Raw genomic sequence first — 20,854 nt, 5'->3', positions numbered from 1 at the left:
TAAGGGAGAGAAACAGGTTCTGTCATGATTTGGGCAGCATTTCAGCCAGTGGTGTTGGAGATCTTGTCAGATAGATGGCATTATAATTGCAGAAAAGTACGGTCATTTTTGAGTCACACACAATACCATCTGGAAACCTTGTAATAGGCAACAGCTTAATTTTTCAGCATGACAATGATCCCAAACACACTGCCAATGCAGTAGAACCATAACTGGATAGAAAAACACACAATGCGGCACTATCAGGCATGGATTGGCCTCCCCAGAGCCCAGACCTCAACATTATTGAAGCAGTGTGGAATTATCTTTACAGAGAATGGACCAAAAGGCAGCCAAGATCCAAAGAAGAGCTTTGAGTGTCCTACAAGAAGCCTGAAGAACTATTCCTGAAGACTACTTAAAGTCCGCTCATCTAAAAAAGTTCAGGCTGTGTTTAAAAATTTGGCCCACTGTCTAATGTCATCAGTCCAGCTATCAAGTTATCCGTGCTGCTGTAGACAGTGTTGCCAAACCTTGCCACCACAGTAACAGTTTTTAAATATCGGAACAGGCATTGTTGTCGTTTGTAGGTCTGCGATTGTGTAACAAAGTATGAAATGCAAATGACATGGATATCTGCCTTAGGAACATTAATGTTTCAGCAGTGTGTCAATCATTGTAACAAATGTTCCCTGATGGGAAGAGCTGTGTAGGAGGGCAACCCTTCCAACAAACGGAAGAGGAAAAAAAAAAGAAGAAGCGAGAAATGGTGGGATGCGCAAGCACAGTCTGTTTTTCTACTACACGATTTGGATGCTTTACCCCGGGGAGCACAGGATGCTGTTCACAGGTGTGAATGAAGAACCTGGTTGGTTGCCTCGCCTCCCTATGTTTCCCACTTACACTTCTCTCCTTATAACACAGCTTCACTTTTTATAGAGCTGCCACAGACAATTCCCAAAGAGTTGTGTGTTTCTCTGTGACAGGCATTTCCTTTTGTTTTGAATATGTGTGAAAAAGATGGGAAAAGCCTGCTTTGCTCAAAGCGAACACTTACCTTTTTGGTGTGCGTGTGAGGATTGGGGTAAAGCAATCTCTAGGATCTCTATATGTGAACCCTTGGAAGCATGAGAAGTTTGTAAGACTGGAAGAAAAGGAGAAGATGCATTTTAGAAAGGCAGAAAAGGAAACTCTTCCTATTATAATCAAAAGATGTTGAAATAACACAGGTTTCTTGAATCTTTTGTGATGTAAACTGGAGAAAGGGGACTTTGCAATTTCTCTTTTCTCCAGCAACTTTTTCTTCAAACATTTGTTGTTTTCTTTGTCCACAAAACTTGTTTTTGTCAGGAGTCATGCATTCAAAAGCAGTACTGTTCCATCTGTCTGTATTCTACAGTCTCCTCAAATATTTTGCCTATTTATTAAAGCATTTCCCAACCCTCACAGACACACACGCTCATATTGCGTTCATTAAAAGGAAAGAAGAAAGATAACATAACCACAAGCTGCGTGTCAGCGTGAAAATTTGACTCTCATGAGCACATAACCCATGAAGCCTGAGCCTGACAAGCGTCTCTCTCTGCTCTCCACTGTTCTTCATTCATTAACACTCATCTCATTCAGGAAATCTCTCACAACTTTAGAGACGTGAGGGTGAATGATGTGGAAAGGGGTGCAGCAGTGGGTGTCTGTAGGGGGAAGGAGTAATAGGCTGTCTTCCTCCTTCATTTTAGAGGCAGGTGAAAGAGATGGGGAGGAGAATTAAAAGAGCATGAACATATTTCTTCTCGCAAATCTCACACTGAGTCTTTGCACCTAACTTCACCAGCAGTGATACATTATTCAGTGTTTGCACAGCCTCGCCCTAAACCAGAATGGGCACAGCGAATGTACGAGCTGCAAGAAAAATTGAAGGCGAAAAAGACGGTCAGGCTGCAAGATGCTGGTTTGTTTGCATCCCGCTGAACCTTTAAGGTCTGCGTGCGTAAGGTTTAGATATTGTCGTTCGTGACCCTGTTTCTTCTCTTCAAGAGCCAAAAATGTTCTTTGAGTTTGACGTATTAGCATAACAAAACGTCCCAGTACCGCTCCCACTCCCCAGGAAGTTGAAATGCAACCCACCCTGCCACTACCACTGCTACCAGCAGAAATGTTGAGAAGCACATGGGACAAAACAGCTCTCAGATCAAGTCTTTTGGAGAACCAAGCTGGAATCAGACAGCTTTAAAGAAAATTGTTTGATGTTGAACAACGCAGAGCCATGGGGTTTGGGGAATTTTTTTTACAGTTAAATAGCAGCGACTAACGGGAATATAGGGGGTTCTGGGAATAGGCCTATTAAAATGTGTGTTAACAAATTAGGGTTTTCACTGGCATGTTGGACTCGCATGTGAGAGACAGTGTGCAAATAGTCTTTAACTGAGGGTCCAATTTGCAAACTATTCATTATTTTCTATTTATTATGTTTGAGCCTACACTTAGATCAATGGGTGTATGTATTGGCCTCCACAGACAAGATTATTGTCTGCACAGTCCCAGACCTTCTGGCAAACGCTTTGTCTTATTAAGTAAATCCACATCTATGTAGACCCAAGCATAATAAACGCCCAGCTTTATAACACCTGAAGCATCTACAAATGGAAGACTTGATATGGCTGTTTGATTTCTTCTTCAGAACTGCTCCAGTCAACATGTTTATATTGACTGGATCAAATTACTGTGTGATATGAAAGGACATACATACGGTTCATCCGTTTCCTGCCGCTCCGTAGAGGGTTTTAAAGTTTTACTGCTTATTGTTCAGATTTTTAGTTCGAGTGCAGCAACATCAGCCTTGCCACAAAAGCAAGATGTTTTTCAGAGGAATGGGCAACCAGAGCGCTTAAGACAAAGATGTAGACAAACAAAGAAAGAAAACAAAAAAAGAAAGAAAAAATCAGAAGCTGAAAGGGTCTGAACTACATTTGGAGAGGTGGATGGAGACATAACTACACATCTGAGATCTGCTGCATATCTACAGGATATGCAAATAGGCAACTGTTTGCTAGCATAGAAGCTGTATAAGTTTATAATATCTTGTTTTTCTAGCCTTTCGTGCTAGCCTCAAGGTGTCTAGAGATGATTCATTTTTTCACAGATGTGCTCTCTGTTCTCTAAATAGGTTAGAATGTGTAATTTTTATTCATGACTTTTAATTCTTTTCTTTTTGTTTATAGCAGGCGTATTGCTAAATGCACCATTCTTTAGTCAGTTTATTAGTAGTCATCAGCAACAATGTAACCTCTTAAGACCTTGAAAAATAGAAATCAATTGGACTTCTTCAAGTTTGTGAAGACGTTTCATGGGCTTCACATCCAAGACGAAACTTCAGTTGACCTACGTCCAAAGACTGTTGGAATAACCACTACACGTGATATTTTGAGCTTATTTTTGTAAAGTCGGGTTGTTGTTTTTTCAAGGTGCACTCATGTTCAAGCTTAGCTTGGAGATGTGTACATTTAGTAAAGTAGCTGAGAAAATGATGGTTGAGGTGATTTTCTTTCCAGGCCAAATAGCCTCATAATAAATGATGGATAGTTCTGGTCACCCATGATTACTCAAGCAGCACAGGTAAAGTGTTTCCCTCTAAGCCAGAAGCAACTCTTGATCAGTGGTCCATGTCTGCAAACCCTCGCCCACATCTCCTATTTTCTCCCTCCCTGTCTTTGCTGTCTCTCTCTCTCTAACACGTTGCTCCCAGAGGGGTTGATGTTCACCACAGTGTGCCGCCTGCTCAATGGTAGATGTGACAGAGCCCGCCACAAGAAGGGATTTAAGGGAGAGGAGGATTGAGGGATTCGTGGCTGCCACAATCAAGAGTTTCATAGCAGGCATGACTAGACTGCCCCCCCCACCACCCCCCACCCCGCTCAAACCTGACCACTGAATGATTCATGGGGTAAAATGCGAGGGGGTGGAGTGGGTGGGATGGTGATTGCATCACTGCGGTGTCTGGGCCTTTCTTGTACTCCTAACCCTGACATGCAAGAGAGATGTTATGGAAGAAGGAGGGGGCAGTGTTTGCACTTGAGATAAATAAACACACAAACACACACACACACACACACACACACACACACACACACACACACACACACACACAAAAGTATTGTGAAGGGAAGGAAATGTTAATCATACACACAATACAGCAGTAGTGCTCATTCACACACACATACACACTTCTGGCTTCACATGCTCATCAAAACATGGTGACAAAGAAAGATGGGTGTGGCCATGCGGGACTGGGAGAGGTGTGGGTATCCCCACTGGAAAAGCCCTGAACAAAACCTCTCCTTCCCCCTCTAACACTCCATACGTGATTAAGACGTGTCTGGAGGCAGAGAGCTGATTATTAAAAGCCGTGTTTGATTCCAAACTGTTTATTGAGGGAGTTAGACTCTAAATTTAGGAGCTCTTTCCATTTTCCCCCAAGAGAACGAAACAAAACAAAAAACCCAGAGAGACTGAGAACCTTCACAGACAACCCAGAGAGACAATTCCTGCGAAAAAATCAGTTGTGGAATCGCTCAAAGATGCTAATACAGATTTAAGACGTAGACTGCAGAGAGGAGAGATGATGCGGCACTATGAAGAGGGAGGAGCCATCTTTTATTGATTCAGGCATTAATGTACATTACAGTATGTACAAATTGGTCAAGGGTGGCCCCTTATGTGGAAGCTGTGCAAACAAATTGATGCATTTGTCTCAATATCCACTTGTGGGGGTGAATATCAAATCCAATTTATTTTTGAATACATTTTTTTGTTCGTTTCACCTGCCTCATTTGCTCCATACAGAACAAGTCTTGCAGTCTCTGCTTGTCAGGTGGACCGAAGCTGCTTTTCACTTTGACAGCAGAAGAGCAAAGGGGTAGAGGGGGTATAAATAAAGACCGGAGACAGCATTTATATTACACAGGTAGGTTTAGCACAAAAAAAAGGCCCCTGACAACCAACAATCTGTCAGCCTTTTCTTAGCAACAGGGCAACTCCCATGAATTGGTGTCTTCAGGGAAGAAACAGAGATGCACGTCGAATGAGTGTGTGGCAGTTTCTCATGGCTAACTCACTTTGTTGAATTTCATTAATCATATTTAATACCTGTGCTCCTCTGTGGCAGTAGCTGTTGGTGTTATTACTGTGTCTCTGATAGACACACACTGTGCATCTGTTTCTTCTGTTCAACAGGCAGCGTGTGCACAAAAACTGTAAGGTGTGATGCAGAACCCCATTCCAATGCAGAGCCCGCTCAAGGTCTGCCTGTGCAGTGCACACAAATAGCCCAAAACACTCAGACATGCACACAAATGCACACAGTCTCCGTCTTTGTCTCGCTCCTTTTTTCCACACATACAAACACACTTGACACATGCGTATACATAACCGTGTCCCTTTGTGGACCGTTGCCATGCAACATTTCTCTGATTGGGTTAGTTGAGCTCTGGTGCATGTGCACTCACAGACACATACACACACACACACACACACATACTCCTGCTGGCTTATGAGTATCAGATCACACACATAATCCTTTGCCACACCCATCCTCCTCGTCTCCCACAGGACACAGCTGCACTACCAAGGCCAAGGATGGAGTGAGGAGAAACACAAGGCAGTCCAGGAGGAGAGAAGCCCTGTGTGGGGCTCTGCAGCTCAGCCGTAGCTTCTCTTGATGAGCTCCTCAGAGATGTTTGATGGTTCTTCAGTTTGAATTGCAGGTTCATTTATTTATTTCCTCAACTTGAAATGCAAAAACACATCTGTGATTTCCCTTTTGACGCATTGCAAACGTGTCTTTTAAAAGTTAGACCAACTTCACACAATGCATTTGCTGCTTTATTTTCTGCTGTGCAACTTTATGTTTGTTACAGGAGGAGATCTGTGCTCATGGAAATAGGTGGTTCTTCATGTAAGCTCAACATTCATATGCGGGCAGTAAACTGCAAACAAAATATATATTCTAGTCAGCGTGTGTGATGTAACTGTGGCTCCGCTGCACTTTCTTTGTTCAAAAGACACGTCTCCTCGAAAAACAAAGTGATGTATTTCAAAGATTAGACATTGATTAGAAAATGTTGTTGTTTACAAAAATTTATTCATACAAATCTTACAACACTTTCATAACAATGACAAACGTAAAACCCCATATAAGGACTCCTGTGTGTATAACGATGTCACTTGTACTAAGGTTCACTTTTAAAACACATTGTTTTCAGATAGATAAGAGATTAAACATTGAAGTAAGGCGTTCGGCGCTTTCAGAAATATCAACAACAGGCATTTTCTATGATCTGAACAACATCTCTATTATATTCTCAAACCCTTTTAAATCTAGATAGTGATGCACAAAGTTCTAATATGTAGGGGATATTTTCTCATTGATAAATTACTGACCCAAAATAATCGACAACACGTCATAATCAACAGCAAGGAACACTGGTCATTGTCTACTGTTCTCACAGACACTGAACACCCCATGCACACACACACACACACAAACAGTCAGACACACACACATACATCGCCTGCTTCACCGACATACACATTCTATTCACTTTTTTAATATACTTTATACTCAACAAATCATTGCCATGCTTTAAAAGAAAGCCTAATTCTACTACTCTTGGGGCAGACTAAGCCGAGCGATTAAACAGAGGAAAAGGAAGTTTTAATGTAAGCTAATGGACTGCAGCATTGTAGGGCCACTAAAATTGCCATCTGTCACTTGTGGTGAATATTCTTTTTAGTATTTTTTTTTTTTAGTATTTTTTATGTTTTTCTCACGTCGAAGCAAGGCACCAAAAGCCAAAAGCTGTTTCCACCTCCGCATGCATGTTCAGTCACTCGTCCACACAAACAAACATTAAATGCACACACGCTCACAGATAAACGCAATATGCACATACGCACTCACGCAAAGCCTGTGCGATGGAGCCAAATTGAAGAAGGAGTGTGTTGATAGTTTCTATGGGGGAACACAGGCCACTGATTAGATTGCAGGGGTGCATAAAGCTGCATTTGCATAATGTTGAATAAATACATGAGATATCTCTCTAATAAAAGTCATAGGGAATATCCCTCTGCTGGAGGGCTGAATTTCATACACCTCTGTTCTGCTGGTCTGATCCACCTTGACTCACATACTCTTAAACCTTCTTATGAAACCAAAGTGAAGGGAATTCAACGTCTGACATTTTTTTTTATCAGACTCATTGACCCTGATCTCACTTCAACAGGTGAGCAGAGGCAGTGGTGCCATCACTTGTTTTGTTTGTTTGTTTGGTTCTGTATTGACGTGCGACAAACCTCCTCTGGCTCGTGGGTGCTGTAACCTGTGTCTTATGCAACAGGCTACTTTGCTTGCCTTTCCTCTCTCGCGCTCTCTCTTTCACACACACACACACACACAAACACACACCGTCTCTTTTTCCACTGCCTTTTCTTCGACTCCACACACACATCTCTTTATCAGCTAACACTCTTCACCTGCTTCCTCACATACTCTAACACAGATCAGCTTTACAGTGAAACTAGAGCATTAACATCAAACCAGAAACTTGGCATGGCAATCTAGAAGCAAAAAAACTTGAACTACTACTACAACCAAGACAAAGGCAATCAGCATATAAGGGAGGTGAGGGGGGTCCAGTGTCTTGTTCTATGATATCCACAATGACAGCAGCAGGACAGGAAAAAATAAAATCAACAAGTCAGTGCAGTACCAGTTTCTATCACTTCTAGCCCTCTTTCTTCACATTTCTGTCACAAAACATCTGAAAGGGGGGGGGGGGGGCTGAAAGAGGCTTAGCACAGCTCATCTCCTACACAGCAACAAAAGCACAATCGCATGCAGTTTGTAAGGGAAAATTAGCACGGTGTCAGTTTTCACATGCACCATTAAATCAGAAATAAGAGTCCAGTATCTCTAACCCCAACTCAGACGCTACCTTCCCTCTCCTCCTCTTTTGTCAAACTGCATCACTTTCTGCTCCTTCTGAGTCCTTTCTAAATATTTCGGAGCTCTGCCAAAATACAATCAACAGTTTAAGCATTTTTTTTCCTTTCTCTTCTCCATTTAATCCTGTTGACTGAACAGAGACAACACTGAGATGACTATGTGCTCTGTGTAATTTTTATACTGTACACAATACACATATGTGAAACATTCCTTAGACAGTCGTATCGAGCATAATTTATCTCCCACTGTAAATGACTCTCGAGGCGAGTGAGCAAGCAGTGTTTTCTGCATACTGTTAACAGCAACTCGAGTGCTTCCTTTCGATTTAGTAAAGGCATCAGTGCCCTTGCAAAAGCCTGCAATGAAATTGGAAAGAAGGTTGAATTTTTACCAGCACTTACATTGACTGAATGTGTAAGTCAATCGGTTAACCATCAAATGAGAGGCTGTGGAACAAAAGCCGTCTGAATTCCCCTTGGAGGGGCAGCAAGCTATACAAACCCACAGAGCTCCCATTAAGGGAGCGTGGAGAAGCGTGGACAAGGGCAACATCTATCATTTAGGATAAGCCGGATATGCCTCACATAGCATGCTCACTGCTTCTTTGGGCCTGTTTGGAAAACAAACAACACTAAAAAAATAGAACGTTGGTTACAAAAATAAGTATAACATTCAATACTTTGATTGTCTTTTTAAAATCTATTTATTTTCTGCATATGTAGATGACTTTTAAAGATTTCAAGCGCATAATGTTGAAGGTGCACAATTATCTCTTTTTTTACTGGTTTCTTCTTCTTCTTCTTTTTTTTATCATTTTGTTTTGTTTTCAACATCGTAAACATGAAAATAAAATATTGGTCCACAAAGTATAACTGTGCGGTATCAAGTGCTTTTGTACAAAAAGAAAAAAAAACGATATTATTATTAAAATATTCATTTTAATGGCTTTACTTCATACATAAATACATGTTGAAAGAACACAGGCGCAATCCACTGGTTGGTCAGATATATCTGAATGACTTCGATTTAACGACTGGATGTATATACACAGGAGGGCAGTTTGAGCGCCTTAACAGCGCTACAAATAGGCAAGCCGGCGTCCTTTGTTCCTAACTCTCTGTCTGTACCTTCTACCCAGAACCGCTGCCAGGTATTTCTGCACGGCCATCTGCTTTCTATAGCGACTGTAGCTGTCAGTGAAGATCCCATCTGAGTGTCTTTTGGATAAGGGCTCTGATTCTTCCTCCATGCTGTTGTCGTCACTGAAAAAATACAGAAGATAAATAAAACAACAGTGACATTAGTTAAAGCTGCGAGGTCTTGACTGGTTTGTGCTCTTTTTGATGTGGCATTTCAACTTTGATCATCTCTTCATCTGGCCAGTAGTCATTAATAATGCATTTATGGGCCTTTATTTTATTTTTTTTTATTTTTTTTGTTTTTTTGTTTTTTACGTTAAAATATATATATATGTGAGGAAAGATTTGGTGATTTAAGCGTTTTGGAAAGGTTATCAAATATTAATTTACATCCCATTACATATTCTGACGCTTGCTTTTTTTTCCCACCACCACCCATTAATGTTTGTAAAAGCAAAATCAATTGATAGGTAAGACAAGGGCTACAAATAGCGCTGTATTTCAGTATCTTATTCTTAAAGAACATAAATCGTGGATGCAATGTCACGCCACATCAAAATAGGAGCAAAACGGTGGAATGAAAATGTCCAGACGTTATATAGAGGGGTAGCATTTTTTTAAGAAGAAGAAATAAACCACACACGCACGTAAAATGACAGACAGTGACACAGCAGCCTGAACTTGAGCAGCGCAGAAACATAAAAAAAATAAAATAAAAATGATGACTGCAGGTGAACGCTAATAAGAAATGCCCTTACCCTGCACGAATTGTCATCAGAGAATGCAGATAATGTCTCGCTGTTAACTGACCCAGGATCTCCCTCAAGGCTCTATCTAATTCTTCCTCAGCATGCCTTTCTGGTCTGAGATGATAAAACGCCAAAACACATAGATCGTCAGTGACTAAAATAAAAATAAATAAATTAAAACAAAATAAAAAAAAATAGATTAAAAAGCGCGGACAAAATGATCAAAAGTAGCCTAAAATGTTCCCGCCCACTCGCATGTCCAATATCACGTCAAGTGCAATAAATAAATAAGAAAGAAAGAAAGAAAGAAAGAAAGAAAGAAAGAAAGAAAGAAAGAAAGAAAGAAAGAAAGAAAGAAAGAAAGAAAGAAAGAAAGAAAGAAAGAAAGAGATTAAAGGCTATCCTTTACGAATCTGCCGACCTTCTTTTTTTTCGTTTTTTTTAATCTTGATTATCAACTGCAGGGAATCAACATTTTAGGCTACTCGGTATGAAAATAAGACAGGACAAATAACATGAGAAACTCTGGGAAAAATAAAGCAAGCAAACATTATAGCAAACAGCAACAAAGTCATTAAATTGGAATCCAGCCCAAGGCTTTGGCTGTGAAACGAAGGCGCATTTACCTCTTCTCCTGTGGGTAGTATAGGGTGTATGCGTCGTCGTTTAAGGATGGCGGGCTTCGTATAGCAATCTGATCACTATCAAAACCCATGTCGGATAACGAATTCCCGTCCTCATCGAATGCGTCGTTTTCAAGTCTGCATAAAGAAAGAACATTCATCACAATTTTGATCAATGCACACGTGTGGACGCAGGAGTGAAAGGATGCCAAATGTCTGCATCTGCCTTTAAAAACAGCGGGCGGTTAAATGCAATGAAAAAGGGTAAAAACGGGGGAAAGAGGCTTTTTAGAGTAAATAAATAAAGAAAAATAAGCCAGAAAACGAATAATTTAAATTTGGCGAAAATAATGACTTGAATTTTATTAAATGCGTCCTGCTGTATTGTTTTCTTTCTTTGAATATGTTTTTCTTTCTGGAAGAAATCGGGTTTTTTTAATATATATATATTCCACTTGATGCTGCCGGCTCCAACCTTATTAATTATTTAAAACTCGAAACAATGGGTGTGAAAATGATCACATTTAGTGTAGGCGTGGAGCTCAAAAATATTAAAAAGAATTCAGAAAATACCTTTTTTATGTATTTATTTATTTATAATTTGATCAACGAGAACCACGCCCAAATAATGGATATGCTTTTCCCGAAGAAGGAAAAAAAGAAGAAGAAGACTAAATCTTAAATGGATAAAGCTCCCCTATTCGTTTTGCCTCGCCTCTCCTTGGTGACGCCAGTCCACCGTCATCCCGAGGGCTATCCATTGCATCGACTGCATTCTCATTTTTAATAAGGGGAGTTCCGTGAACCGTCCCACCGGACAGATACTCCTGTGCAATTTCCATACTCATTTTCCACACCAGCCTTGCATTTGATTGTTTAAAAGCCTGCATGTCCTTCTGTTATCATGCTTAACTGGGAGATTCTAAAACTTGCGCGCGGAGTTTCTGCGCAATTGCGCGCATTTATTTGAAATAAAGTGAACAAACCTCTTTTTCGTTGATTGCAGCAAACGTAACAGCAACATTAAATGAAACGTGTTGCTGAGGAGCATTTCAAATAGAACATAAAGGACAACGATAACAACCCAGAAACCAGAAACCTACCTAATCTTGGGGTAACTTAGTCCAAGAGGTGTGCAGAAGACGCTGTAGTGCATAAAGATCCCGTAGATGAGCAAGATTAAAGTCGCTTTACTCGAACTGGCCATGCTGTTAGGAAATGAGAAACAGACACAACATTAAACAGAGCAGTTACCTGACAATAAAGCGGCTTTTTCTTTGTTGTATCAAAATCACAAGGCGGTGCTACTTTATCACCACTAATAAAACTAAAAAGCTGGTTCGAACATGAACCTGTTTGAATTAACTGGATAAAGATAGCGTCCACTGGCTTATACCAAAAAAGGATCATTAAAAACGAGGGGTGGGAAGAAAAAACTGGATATTTTGTGTTTTATTCACCTCATCTTGTAAAAGTTACACTGCGGTAATGACACCAAATCCTCTATGTTCAGCGTCAAAGTAGCTAAAAAATTGCAGATCTCCACGCAGTTCACAAAAAGGGAAAAATTTCCATTACTTTATCTCGCTCTGGAGCATAAATTTCTCCGAGTTGTAAGACAGTCCGCAGATAAAGCACATACCTATAGCAGGAAAGCAGAGAGGAGGCTGTGCTGTAGGTTGTGAACCGGGCGCGGTTGTGGCAGTGCGTGTCTGCGTGTGTGTGAGAGTGAGAGAGAAAGAAAGAGAGAGACGGTATCTTTCTCACGGCACTTCTTCCCTGGCTGAAGCGCCTCCGTCGTCTCCTTATGTTCCCCTCAGTGCTGCCTATCTCACTTTTATACCCAATTAATAGGACTCAACCGGTCGCAAAGCCAAACAAAAACTCGGTGGGAGAGCGCGCTGTCTGTGCGTCTACATATCGTTGCTCTAAACTTTTGTCCTGTGCTGTGATTGCCTTGGATTTTTATCCATGTATCGCAAGCCTTGCCCCCCTCCTTCTCCTCCTCCTCCTCGTCCTCCACCTCCCTCCAATAAGTCACATTAAGGATGCTATAGACGTCGTCAAGTCTTCCTCCCGGAATATAATAGTACAGTTCCTTCCTCATCGATGCATCCGTCAGACTCACCCCCACCTCCCTCCGAAGATGGAAGTTTACTTTCAAACTTTCTTCTTTTTTTTAAAAAAAAAAAGAGAGAGAGAGAGAGAGAGAGAAAGAGAGAGAGACGCTTGTGAATGCATACATGAAATCATCAAGTTTTGATGTGACGCCCAATACAGATCAGTTCGTCAACGCCTTAACCACTACTGCTTTTCTTGTTTTTTTTTTCTTCTTTTTTTAAAATATAAAATAAATAAATAAAACTTTCACGTCACCAATAGGTTAATTACGCTTTAGTGATTATCTCTGATCTGGGAAGTGGTGCTGGTGGTTTCAAATGACTTGATGGTTTTGATGGAGGGTGATCAGGCTTCCGATGACCAAGTCCAAGGCCCCTGGGGAGTCGGGAGCTGTCCAGTGCTGAAACGACTCGTCTCAAATTGCGGCTTTCAGACTTTATATTCACTTTTCTTTTTGTTCTAATCGTTTACAATAATTGCTCACTGGATGTCGAGGGGTGGCTTTAATGGCCGTGCAATGAGAACGCTAAGGTCTAAACCTAACCTCTGGATTGTTGAAATAAACGAGGCACATAATCGGATTTGAACAACGGCTGGTGACGCAGGATGCTGGTTCGGAGAGTCTGCGTGGCCGAATAAACGATTCACGTTTTCCCAGCATTGTTCTCAAATTATCTATGTCATTACAATCTGCTGATTGATGTGTTTAAACGAAAAACGACGATGCAATGCTTTTTATATAGAACATGTGTCAAATAACCAAGAAGAAGGCCTAATCCTCTCCACCCATAGTGGACTGGTGACGTCTAATTTCGAGCTCGTGGAGAGTAAGTCGAACCTCTCTGTATCTGCAGCTTCTGAGCAATTTTCTCTTTATTGTTTGTTCTAATGCCGCAGTCAGATGATTGGAGCAAAACTTGGCATTCTTTTTTACTCCATACATGAGACTTTTCATCTTGGAGGTTCGGAGGCCAGTCTAGCAAACTTGAATATTTTTCGTGGGGATTGGTAATATTCGCCAAATGGAGAGGTCAGGAGACGCTTAGGTTTAACTATGCACCCCCACTGAATCAGATATATAGCTCACCAACCAATTGAAGAGTTTGCCAAAGAGGGGAGACGGAGACATTCACGTCAGCGTTTTGTTTACGCTGACGCAATATGACGAAAAGAGCCAGTCACTGCGGGAGGGGGGCTATCTAGAACCTCTCCTTGATTCATATGAAGACAACAACTTAAAGCCCATGCGTTTCAACTGGAGCAGACTGCTAATATTAGGCCGGGTACAGCAGGTAGCATGCAGCTCCGTAGCCTGAGCAAACGGCGCCATCATGAGGACAGAGGACAAACACGCTGAGCCAGTCTACCGAAGTTTAGTCATCATCACAGAAGCACACAGAAGGAAAGAAAGAAGGGAGAAGTGGAGCAAATCCTCACACCAGTAATTCCTCTTCATAAAGTGTCACCTTGTTAGTGAAACAGCTTAACTGAGAGCTTCATTTAAAATTCGTGTGATTTCGGCATGACATTACAACTGAGAGGGTTATTTTGCATTTAAAACACAGACGCGTAAAATGGAGCTACTCCAGCGTGGCTTTGAATGTCACTGCACCTACAGTTTAGTGAAGGCTCATAAAGGCCAGTTTCCCTATATGGCTGACCCATAATTGAAGTACTCTTTTTTTCGAGCTGGAACCTCTGTGAGTTGCTAAACATCGGCCATCAGAATCAGAAACACACAACACCACAGAGAGATCATAGATAAGGAAAAGGGATATGTGTTCAACAGCTTTTCTACAGATTTCTGTCCGATTTGTTATCCGTGGAAGATTTAAAGTGCCCAAATTCAGATTTCCCTTCAGTCCATGTTTATCTATTACATAATACAATGCAGTAATAATAACAGTTTATGTGCTTTATCAAATGTAAATAAAACCGAATTCAATGATTCAGTGATCTCAAAAGCCATATTTTGCAAAAGACCATAGAAAACAGACCACCCTATGGCAACACGTCTTCTTTTTTTTTCTTTTTTTTTTAAAGTCTGTAGACAAGTGTGAACTGAGGAGACCAGTTGCTGGTCTTTGGGGAGAGAAATGTTCCATTCTTGTCTGCTATAGGATTCTAGTTACTCAACAGTCTTTGTCATATTTGTTTCATTAATTTCTTCGGTTGGTGAAAGGGTCTCCACGGGATTCTTTTCTAATAGAGCCAGGTTTAGCATTCTCTTACTGAAGGCTTTCCCTGGAAAACATGTAATCTGGATGCACATGTTGCTCTAAAAGTTGCATATACCTTTCAGCATTGATGTGCAGCACACATCTGGTCTTTCCAGCTGTGAAAGCTGCCAATTACAATGGACCCCCATACTATCAGAGACACAGGTTCAAATTTTACATTTCAGTTCATCTGAACACAGAACAGATTTCCACTTTTGCCTCAGTCCATTTTAAATTAGCTTTGGTCCAAAGGACAAGACGGTAGCACAAGCTTATGTTTATGTTTATTTAAAGAGATCATGTCTATTAATTAACATGAGAACTTAAATTCATCATGTAAATATGCCAGATTTAGGCTAATTTTCATCGGCATACGGCTTCTTTTTTTGCATAGAAATGCTACTTTCGACTGCTCCCTCACTCACAAGGGGTCACAGGTAGCTTTGCTTGTTTGATTTCATAGATTCTTGCACTAGATTACCTTCCTAACCCAATCCCAAAAGGTTTTATGTCTCTCTGAAAATAACAGGTATTTAATATTGATTCTCAACCCCTTGCACACAGAGATTTCTTCAAATTCTCATGTTTTGATTATGTTATTTGTTGTAGATATATAGATATTCACAATCTTCAAATTTTTACATTGAAGAACATTATCTTGAAATTGCTCCACAATTTGTAGACACAGTTTTGTTGAAAACTGGTAATCTTCCATCTGTCCTTTCTTCTGAGAAACTCTGTTTCTAAGAGGTTCTTTTTATACCCGGTCACGTTTCCTGTCCAATCACGGCTCATATCCGATCATACTGCCAACCTCTTGTAAATCAACCTAATTAGTAGCAAAATGTTGCTCCACGTGTTTCTTTTTAGTTCCACTTTTTGTTGCCCTGTCCCAACTGTTTTAAATAGTGTTTCTGCCATGAAATAAAAATGAGCTAATATTTATCATGAAGTAGTAAAACATCTCAGCTCAGTTTTCTATGGTCAATAAAATATAGGTATATGAGATTTGCAAATGATTTGCAAATGATTGCATTCTCGTTTTATTCACAATATCCACCTTTTTTGGAATTGGGGCAGTACTGAACTACTACTACAATACTACTGCTATAATAATAATAATAATAATAATAATAATAATAATAATAATAATAATAATAATAATAATAATAATAATAATAATAATAATAATAATAATAATAATAATCAAAAGAAGAAGAAGAAGAAGAAGGGTGAGGTGGGGTGGTCAGGATTATCTATGATGGATAATGGTATATTGCTCAGTGGCCTCTCCACAACAGCTTCAAACTTCCTAATCAGGTTATTTGGACTATAGCTGCCACTAGGGCAAATGCTACTCCCCCACATAATGACCTTATTACAAAAATAAGAGGAAGGCTTTCTTAAGGACATTTTGAAATGCTATTAATCTTGCATCTCCTTGCAAGCCATGCACGGCCCATTGGCTGATACGCCTGAATCAGGAGGTCAGCAATTAATGGAGGGCACCACCAATAAGCTCATAAAGAGATCAAATTAAGACTGAGCAGAACTGAGTGTAGCTTATTGCTGCAGCCCTCCTCCACAGTCCCAGTTTCTTATGTGACCCTTAGGGAAAATTAATTGCACATCCGCTGCCCTGAATGGAATTTAACCAACGTGTTTGAGCAACAGTTGTGTTTATTTCCACCCCAATAACTGGTTCGCATGATATTTAATCTGAGCATGGATGTTTACTGTAAATATTGTTCTTTTTTGTCCTGTCTGTCCCCTCACCCACAGCTGGTGACGACAGATGGCTGCCCCTTTCGGAACCTGGTTCTGCCCGAGCTTTCTCCCTGTTAAAAGGGAGTTTTTCCCTCCCACTGTCGCTAAGCGCTTGCTCCATTTGGGGGGGGGGGGGGGGTCCTGATTGGTGGGTAGTGGAGTTTTCTCTGTATTGCTGTAAGGTCTTTACCTTAAAATATAACGTGCTTTGAAATGACCGTTGTCGTGATTTGATGCTATATAGATCAAATTGAATTAAATGGAATTGAATTATTTAACTTTAAAGGCTAACCGATAATAAAATATAATATTAAATCTGACCGATGAAAAAAACAAAATGTAGATATCGAGCAGTGGAAATCATTGCATGATGACAAACAGTGACCGTGCAAACTCTGAGAATCCTTGCTCGTATGCATCCGAAGTGTTTTGCAGACGGAGCCACTTTCTAGGAAAAAAGCATCTGGGGGACATGCTGTGGCGCCTGCGCACTGTGTAGTTAGAGTCAGTAGGGGTCAGCAAATCACTTGAAAATTGTTTCATCCCTTTACAGACACACTCCCGCTGTGTCTGTAGTCAGCTTTTGGTTAGGTGTTCAAGATGAAAGCCCAACATTAGCCTCCCGCTCTCCTTCCTTTTCTCATTAAATATTTTGAAATTATTTTAAATATGATTTTTTTAAACTACCGCCTCTGTGTAAGTTTAGAAATCTTATGGAAACAATGAATATTTTAATAAGTGTTTTACACACTATGATTTTCCAGTCTGTGCTTCGCAGACAGCCTCGCTGAAACACGCAGTCTTTTACACCTATTGTTAACTCAAGTATCTGCGTGAACACACCTCTTTTAACCGTTTGTAAAACCCAGATGGCGCTAAATGCCTGCGCAATATGAACAAAGTTCAGAGGTGAACACCACGACGCGACTGCGCTTTATTTTTATGGCCAAATAATACATCTTAAAAAAAAGAAAAAGAATGAATGGAGATTGTTGGAGAGCATAACTGAAAACGCTTTAGCTGTCCGGGCAGATGGTGGGCTTTCTCCTTTACAGGGATGTCGGCCATATTGGGCACACGGGAAAACCGTTCAATAGGACACAATGATACCTTCAAGTTCTATCGGAAATAACAAAACGTCGACATGACCAGGCGTGGGCTAGATAAAAGTTTGATTTGTCTTTTTTAATGACCAAATAATTGAATTATTCAGATTAAAAGACTCTTTATCTTGTTGCAGTACAAAATATACCACGGAGTAAGATATCCGTTACACATGAGTAGTTCACTGACAGACAAAAGTAATTACTTTGAAGTTATCCTCGGTGTGGTTATTTGCTGTACTTCTGTGAGCAAGCTAAAATTCTTTGGGTTTCGTACAGTTTGACAATTAGAAGAAGCAATTTGGTGATATCGCATTTTTAAAGAAACAAAGGCCAAACATTCAGAAAAATAATGGTCAGATTAATAATTATTATTATTATTATTATAACATAAGCGTCTTCAATCCTCATTATAGTATACACACACAAACAACCCGCGCTATTATATATATATAGTAACACTGGATAAGAATGGATATTTATATTATGCTGCCTCTCAAACTGGAGGTCGGATTGGCGTTTGAAGTTGGGATTTGCCGATGTTCGAGTCTAATCTGAGCAAGTGAAGGCAACATGATTCCTTCTTTGGCCTCGTCTGTTCCTCGGTCCTAGTCCGGCTATTGTTGTGTGTCTTTCGTGGCAACCCTGACCTATCGGCAGGCGGTGATTTCTGATATTTTAAACTGCTTTGCTCAGCGCCTCCACCGCCATATTAAGTAGTCTTTGTCAGCTGGCGGCGTGTCCTCGCTTTGAGGGAATTTTAATTTAAAAAAAGGATCCCAGTGAAGGGCTCAGTGCTCGTGAAGTAGTTAATCGGTATGGGACAGACGGAAGACTGAGATTCCACGTTAGTAGAGTCTGCTCGTGTCGCCCGTTTCCACTTAAGGTTGTCGACGTGAAATTGAAAACGCTGGGGGGAAAAAGGCTCACAGGACGCATGTAGCCGACCCACCACACTGCTACGGTCGCTTTTGAGGTAAGAAACGCTCGCCAACAACTGACATTTTACGTTGGAAGTCGATTCAGCAGGGCCTCGTTGTGTTTGTGACACTTGGAGAAAGTTGGGAAGGGACCAGAGGAGTTTCCTCGCTGTGTTACATTGTCGTAAAAGCATGTTTCATTATTAATCCGCGTTTAAGACCCCGGTGGGGTGGGGGTGGGGGGTCGGTCCTGTGTTGGAGAGGACAGCTGTTTGGAAAGGCTCCAAAACCGTCCTGGGACAAGACGAGAGCAGAGTTGTAGCTATGATGAGAGGTATTATTTATTCATTTACATCTTGGAAATCTTTATTTCAACTACATATTTTGGTTCTTTTCATACAATAAAAGTTTACCACCCTGTCCCTATCTCTGTGCCTCACCCAGTCTCCCTCTCCACACATGCATCAGCTGTTTTAGGCCTCAGCTGTGATAGGCCTTTTAATGCAAGGCACTCATCAGATTTTTCTAAATGGCCAGTGTTTTGATGCCAACTTTGCTCTTGCGTGCTTTTATTGTGATAGTGCAGCTCTGTTCCTCAGACTTATACACACGTGTGTAAGATTTTCAGGCATGCTGCTGTGTTGGATTGTGTATGTATCCTAACATTTACTGCCCCTGACTCTGCATGTGTCTGTCGGTGTGCTTATATACTCTGGTGCCACGGTAATCCCTCTGTTAGTACAGCCCCAGTTGGCTGGACAGTTGTGTCTCCTTCTCACACAGACACAAACACACACATATACACACACAGCTGGAATGGAGAGGGCAGTTGGTAGAGGAGTGAGGAGCACTAACAGGTGGTGTTGGCTGTGGTCCAGGAGCTTGAATTTTAACTGGGTTGAAGGATCCTTGCATACTCTTTGAGTGTCCTCATGGCACGAATGAGACTCTTCACTGTCATTAAAGTTTGCTGATTAGAAGCCTCCAGTCTTTTGTGCCACAAGTGGAAAGGCTGAAGTCGTAAGGCAGCTCCACACATGTTGGCAATCTGAACAAATGTTTGGATTTTTGGTGAAAAATAAAAAAATAAAAGAGGAGAATTCACCGTGGGCAGAGGGAACAAGAAGAGCTCTTCTTTTTAATAGCTTGAAGATGGCTCTTTCTCTTTCCCAGCCTCACTCTAGCCTTTGACGGGCACAGCAGGTGGCCTCGACGGCATGAATGGATTCGGAAGGAAGTTCATCTCCTAGCTCCCCGACAGTCCCCTCCTCTCGCTGTGATTGGCAGAGATGGCAGGCTGCCCTGAAGATAAGACCGAGCTGGGCCTCAGAGAGTGTGCCAGGGCAATTACTGCGTTATGCTTTAGTAATGGGTTTTCAGGCCCTTGTATATTTTCATTGCTCAGTGCTTGTGGCTGGCGTTAAAAACCAAGGCGATTAACTTTAATATTATGCAATGGCTTTATCTTTATCAGAATGAGCAGTTTGGCTGTAGAAATAATGTTTACTTATGCATATTGCACATGCTCATTAATAACTTTTTTACGGTGCTGAAAAGATCAATGAAAAACAAATAAGCAAGGCTGGAGTGATTGATGAATTCATCTGAAGAATCTATAAAAAAATACTGAACGATTGCTGGTTTTCAAACTTTTCAGATGTGAGGTTTTTTTCTGCATTTGTCTCATTTACACCACTATGACTCAGTTTTTTCGATTTTTGTTTTCAGTGTCCAAAAAGTTCAAAAACAACTCATGTTTAAGGATTTCCAGCTGATCGGGTTAATCCACTACCTGGATCACATAACCATAAGGAAATTGGTGCACGTTTTCATCTATTCTTGGATATAGAGTATAAACATGCTTCTCTCTGTAATTGTACCTGCTCTAATAATCTGGCCCTCCAGGTATTTGAGTATTTCAATACAAAGGTTTTTCTTTATGCAATGTTCCAAATAGGGCTTCAGTCTATATTTGTCTCTATAAGTTGTGAAATAGTGGTCAGTACTGCTCTGTGCCAAGTTTCACTCTCTGGTCACTTCCATGTTATTGTTGTCAGATGACATTTGCAAACATTAATGCCTTTCTTTTATTTAAAATGAATAAATAAGTGTCCTTCCTGAGTTATGACCAGTTTGTTTAACCACAATCTCCATTAGCAGCATTAGATCCATTAGATCAGCCTCAGGTTAGCTATTTTTAGCTTAGCTATTTATCCTGGGGTCCCTACACACATA

At 40.7% G+C, this 20,854-nt stretch overlaps 2 protein-coding genes across 3 annotated transcripts in view; one reads left to right on the top strand and one right to left on the bottom strand.

The window, feature by feature from the left end:
* Window positions 1-8,972: 8,972 nt before the first annotated feature.
* On the bottom strand, window positions 8,973-12,125 carry adcyap1b (adenylate cyclase activating polypeptide 1b). 2 transcript variants are annotated; one of them, XM_026150691.1, is made up of 5 exons: window positions 11,950-12,125; window positions 11,593-11,697; window positions 10,493-10,627; window positions 9,876-9,980; window positions 8,973-9,240 (listed from the first exon to the last, which is right to left on the bottom strand). In XM_026150691.1, the coding sequence occupies exons 1-5, from the start codon at window positions 11,952-11,954 to the stop codon at window positions 9,057-9,059; spliced, it is 534 nt and encodes a 177-aa protein (XP_026006476.1). In that variant the 5' UTR covers window positions 11,955-12,125; the 3' UTR covers window positions 8,973-9,056. The 2 variants fall into 2 exon arrangements, with proteins under 2 accessions (XP_026006476.1, XP_026006477.1); XM_026150692.1 differs by lacking the exon at window positions 9,876-9,980.
* Window positions 12,126-18,268: 6,143 nt separating this feature from the next.
* yes1 (YES proto-oncogene 1, Src family tyrosine kinase) overlaps window positions 18,269-20,854 on the top strand; it is a 33,683-nt gene continuing 31,097 nt past the window's right edge. Inside the window, exon 1 of the mRNA XM_026148738.1 lies at window positions 18,269-18,675. The gene's annotated coding sequence lies outside the window, so the exon portion shown is untranslated. The remainder of the gene's footprint in view (window positions 18,676-20,854) is intronic.

This window comes from Astatotilapia calliptera, chromosome 18, assembly GCF_900246225.1.
Source record: "Astatotilapia calliptera chromosome 18, fAstCal1.2, whole genome shotgun sequence".
In the NCBI taxonomy this organism is placed as follows: domain Eukaryota; kingdom Metazoa; phylum Chordata; class Actinopteri; order Cichliformes; family Cichlidae; genus Astatotilapia; species Astatotilapia calliptera.
Note: the sequence above shows the minus strand (reverse complement) of the source record. Positions and strands in the feature narration are given on the sequence as shown.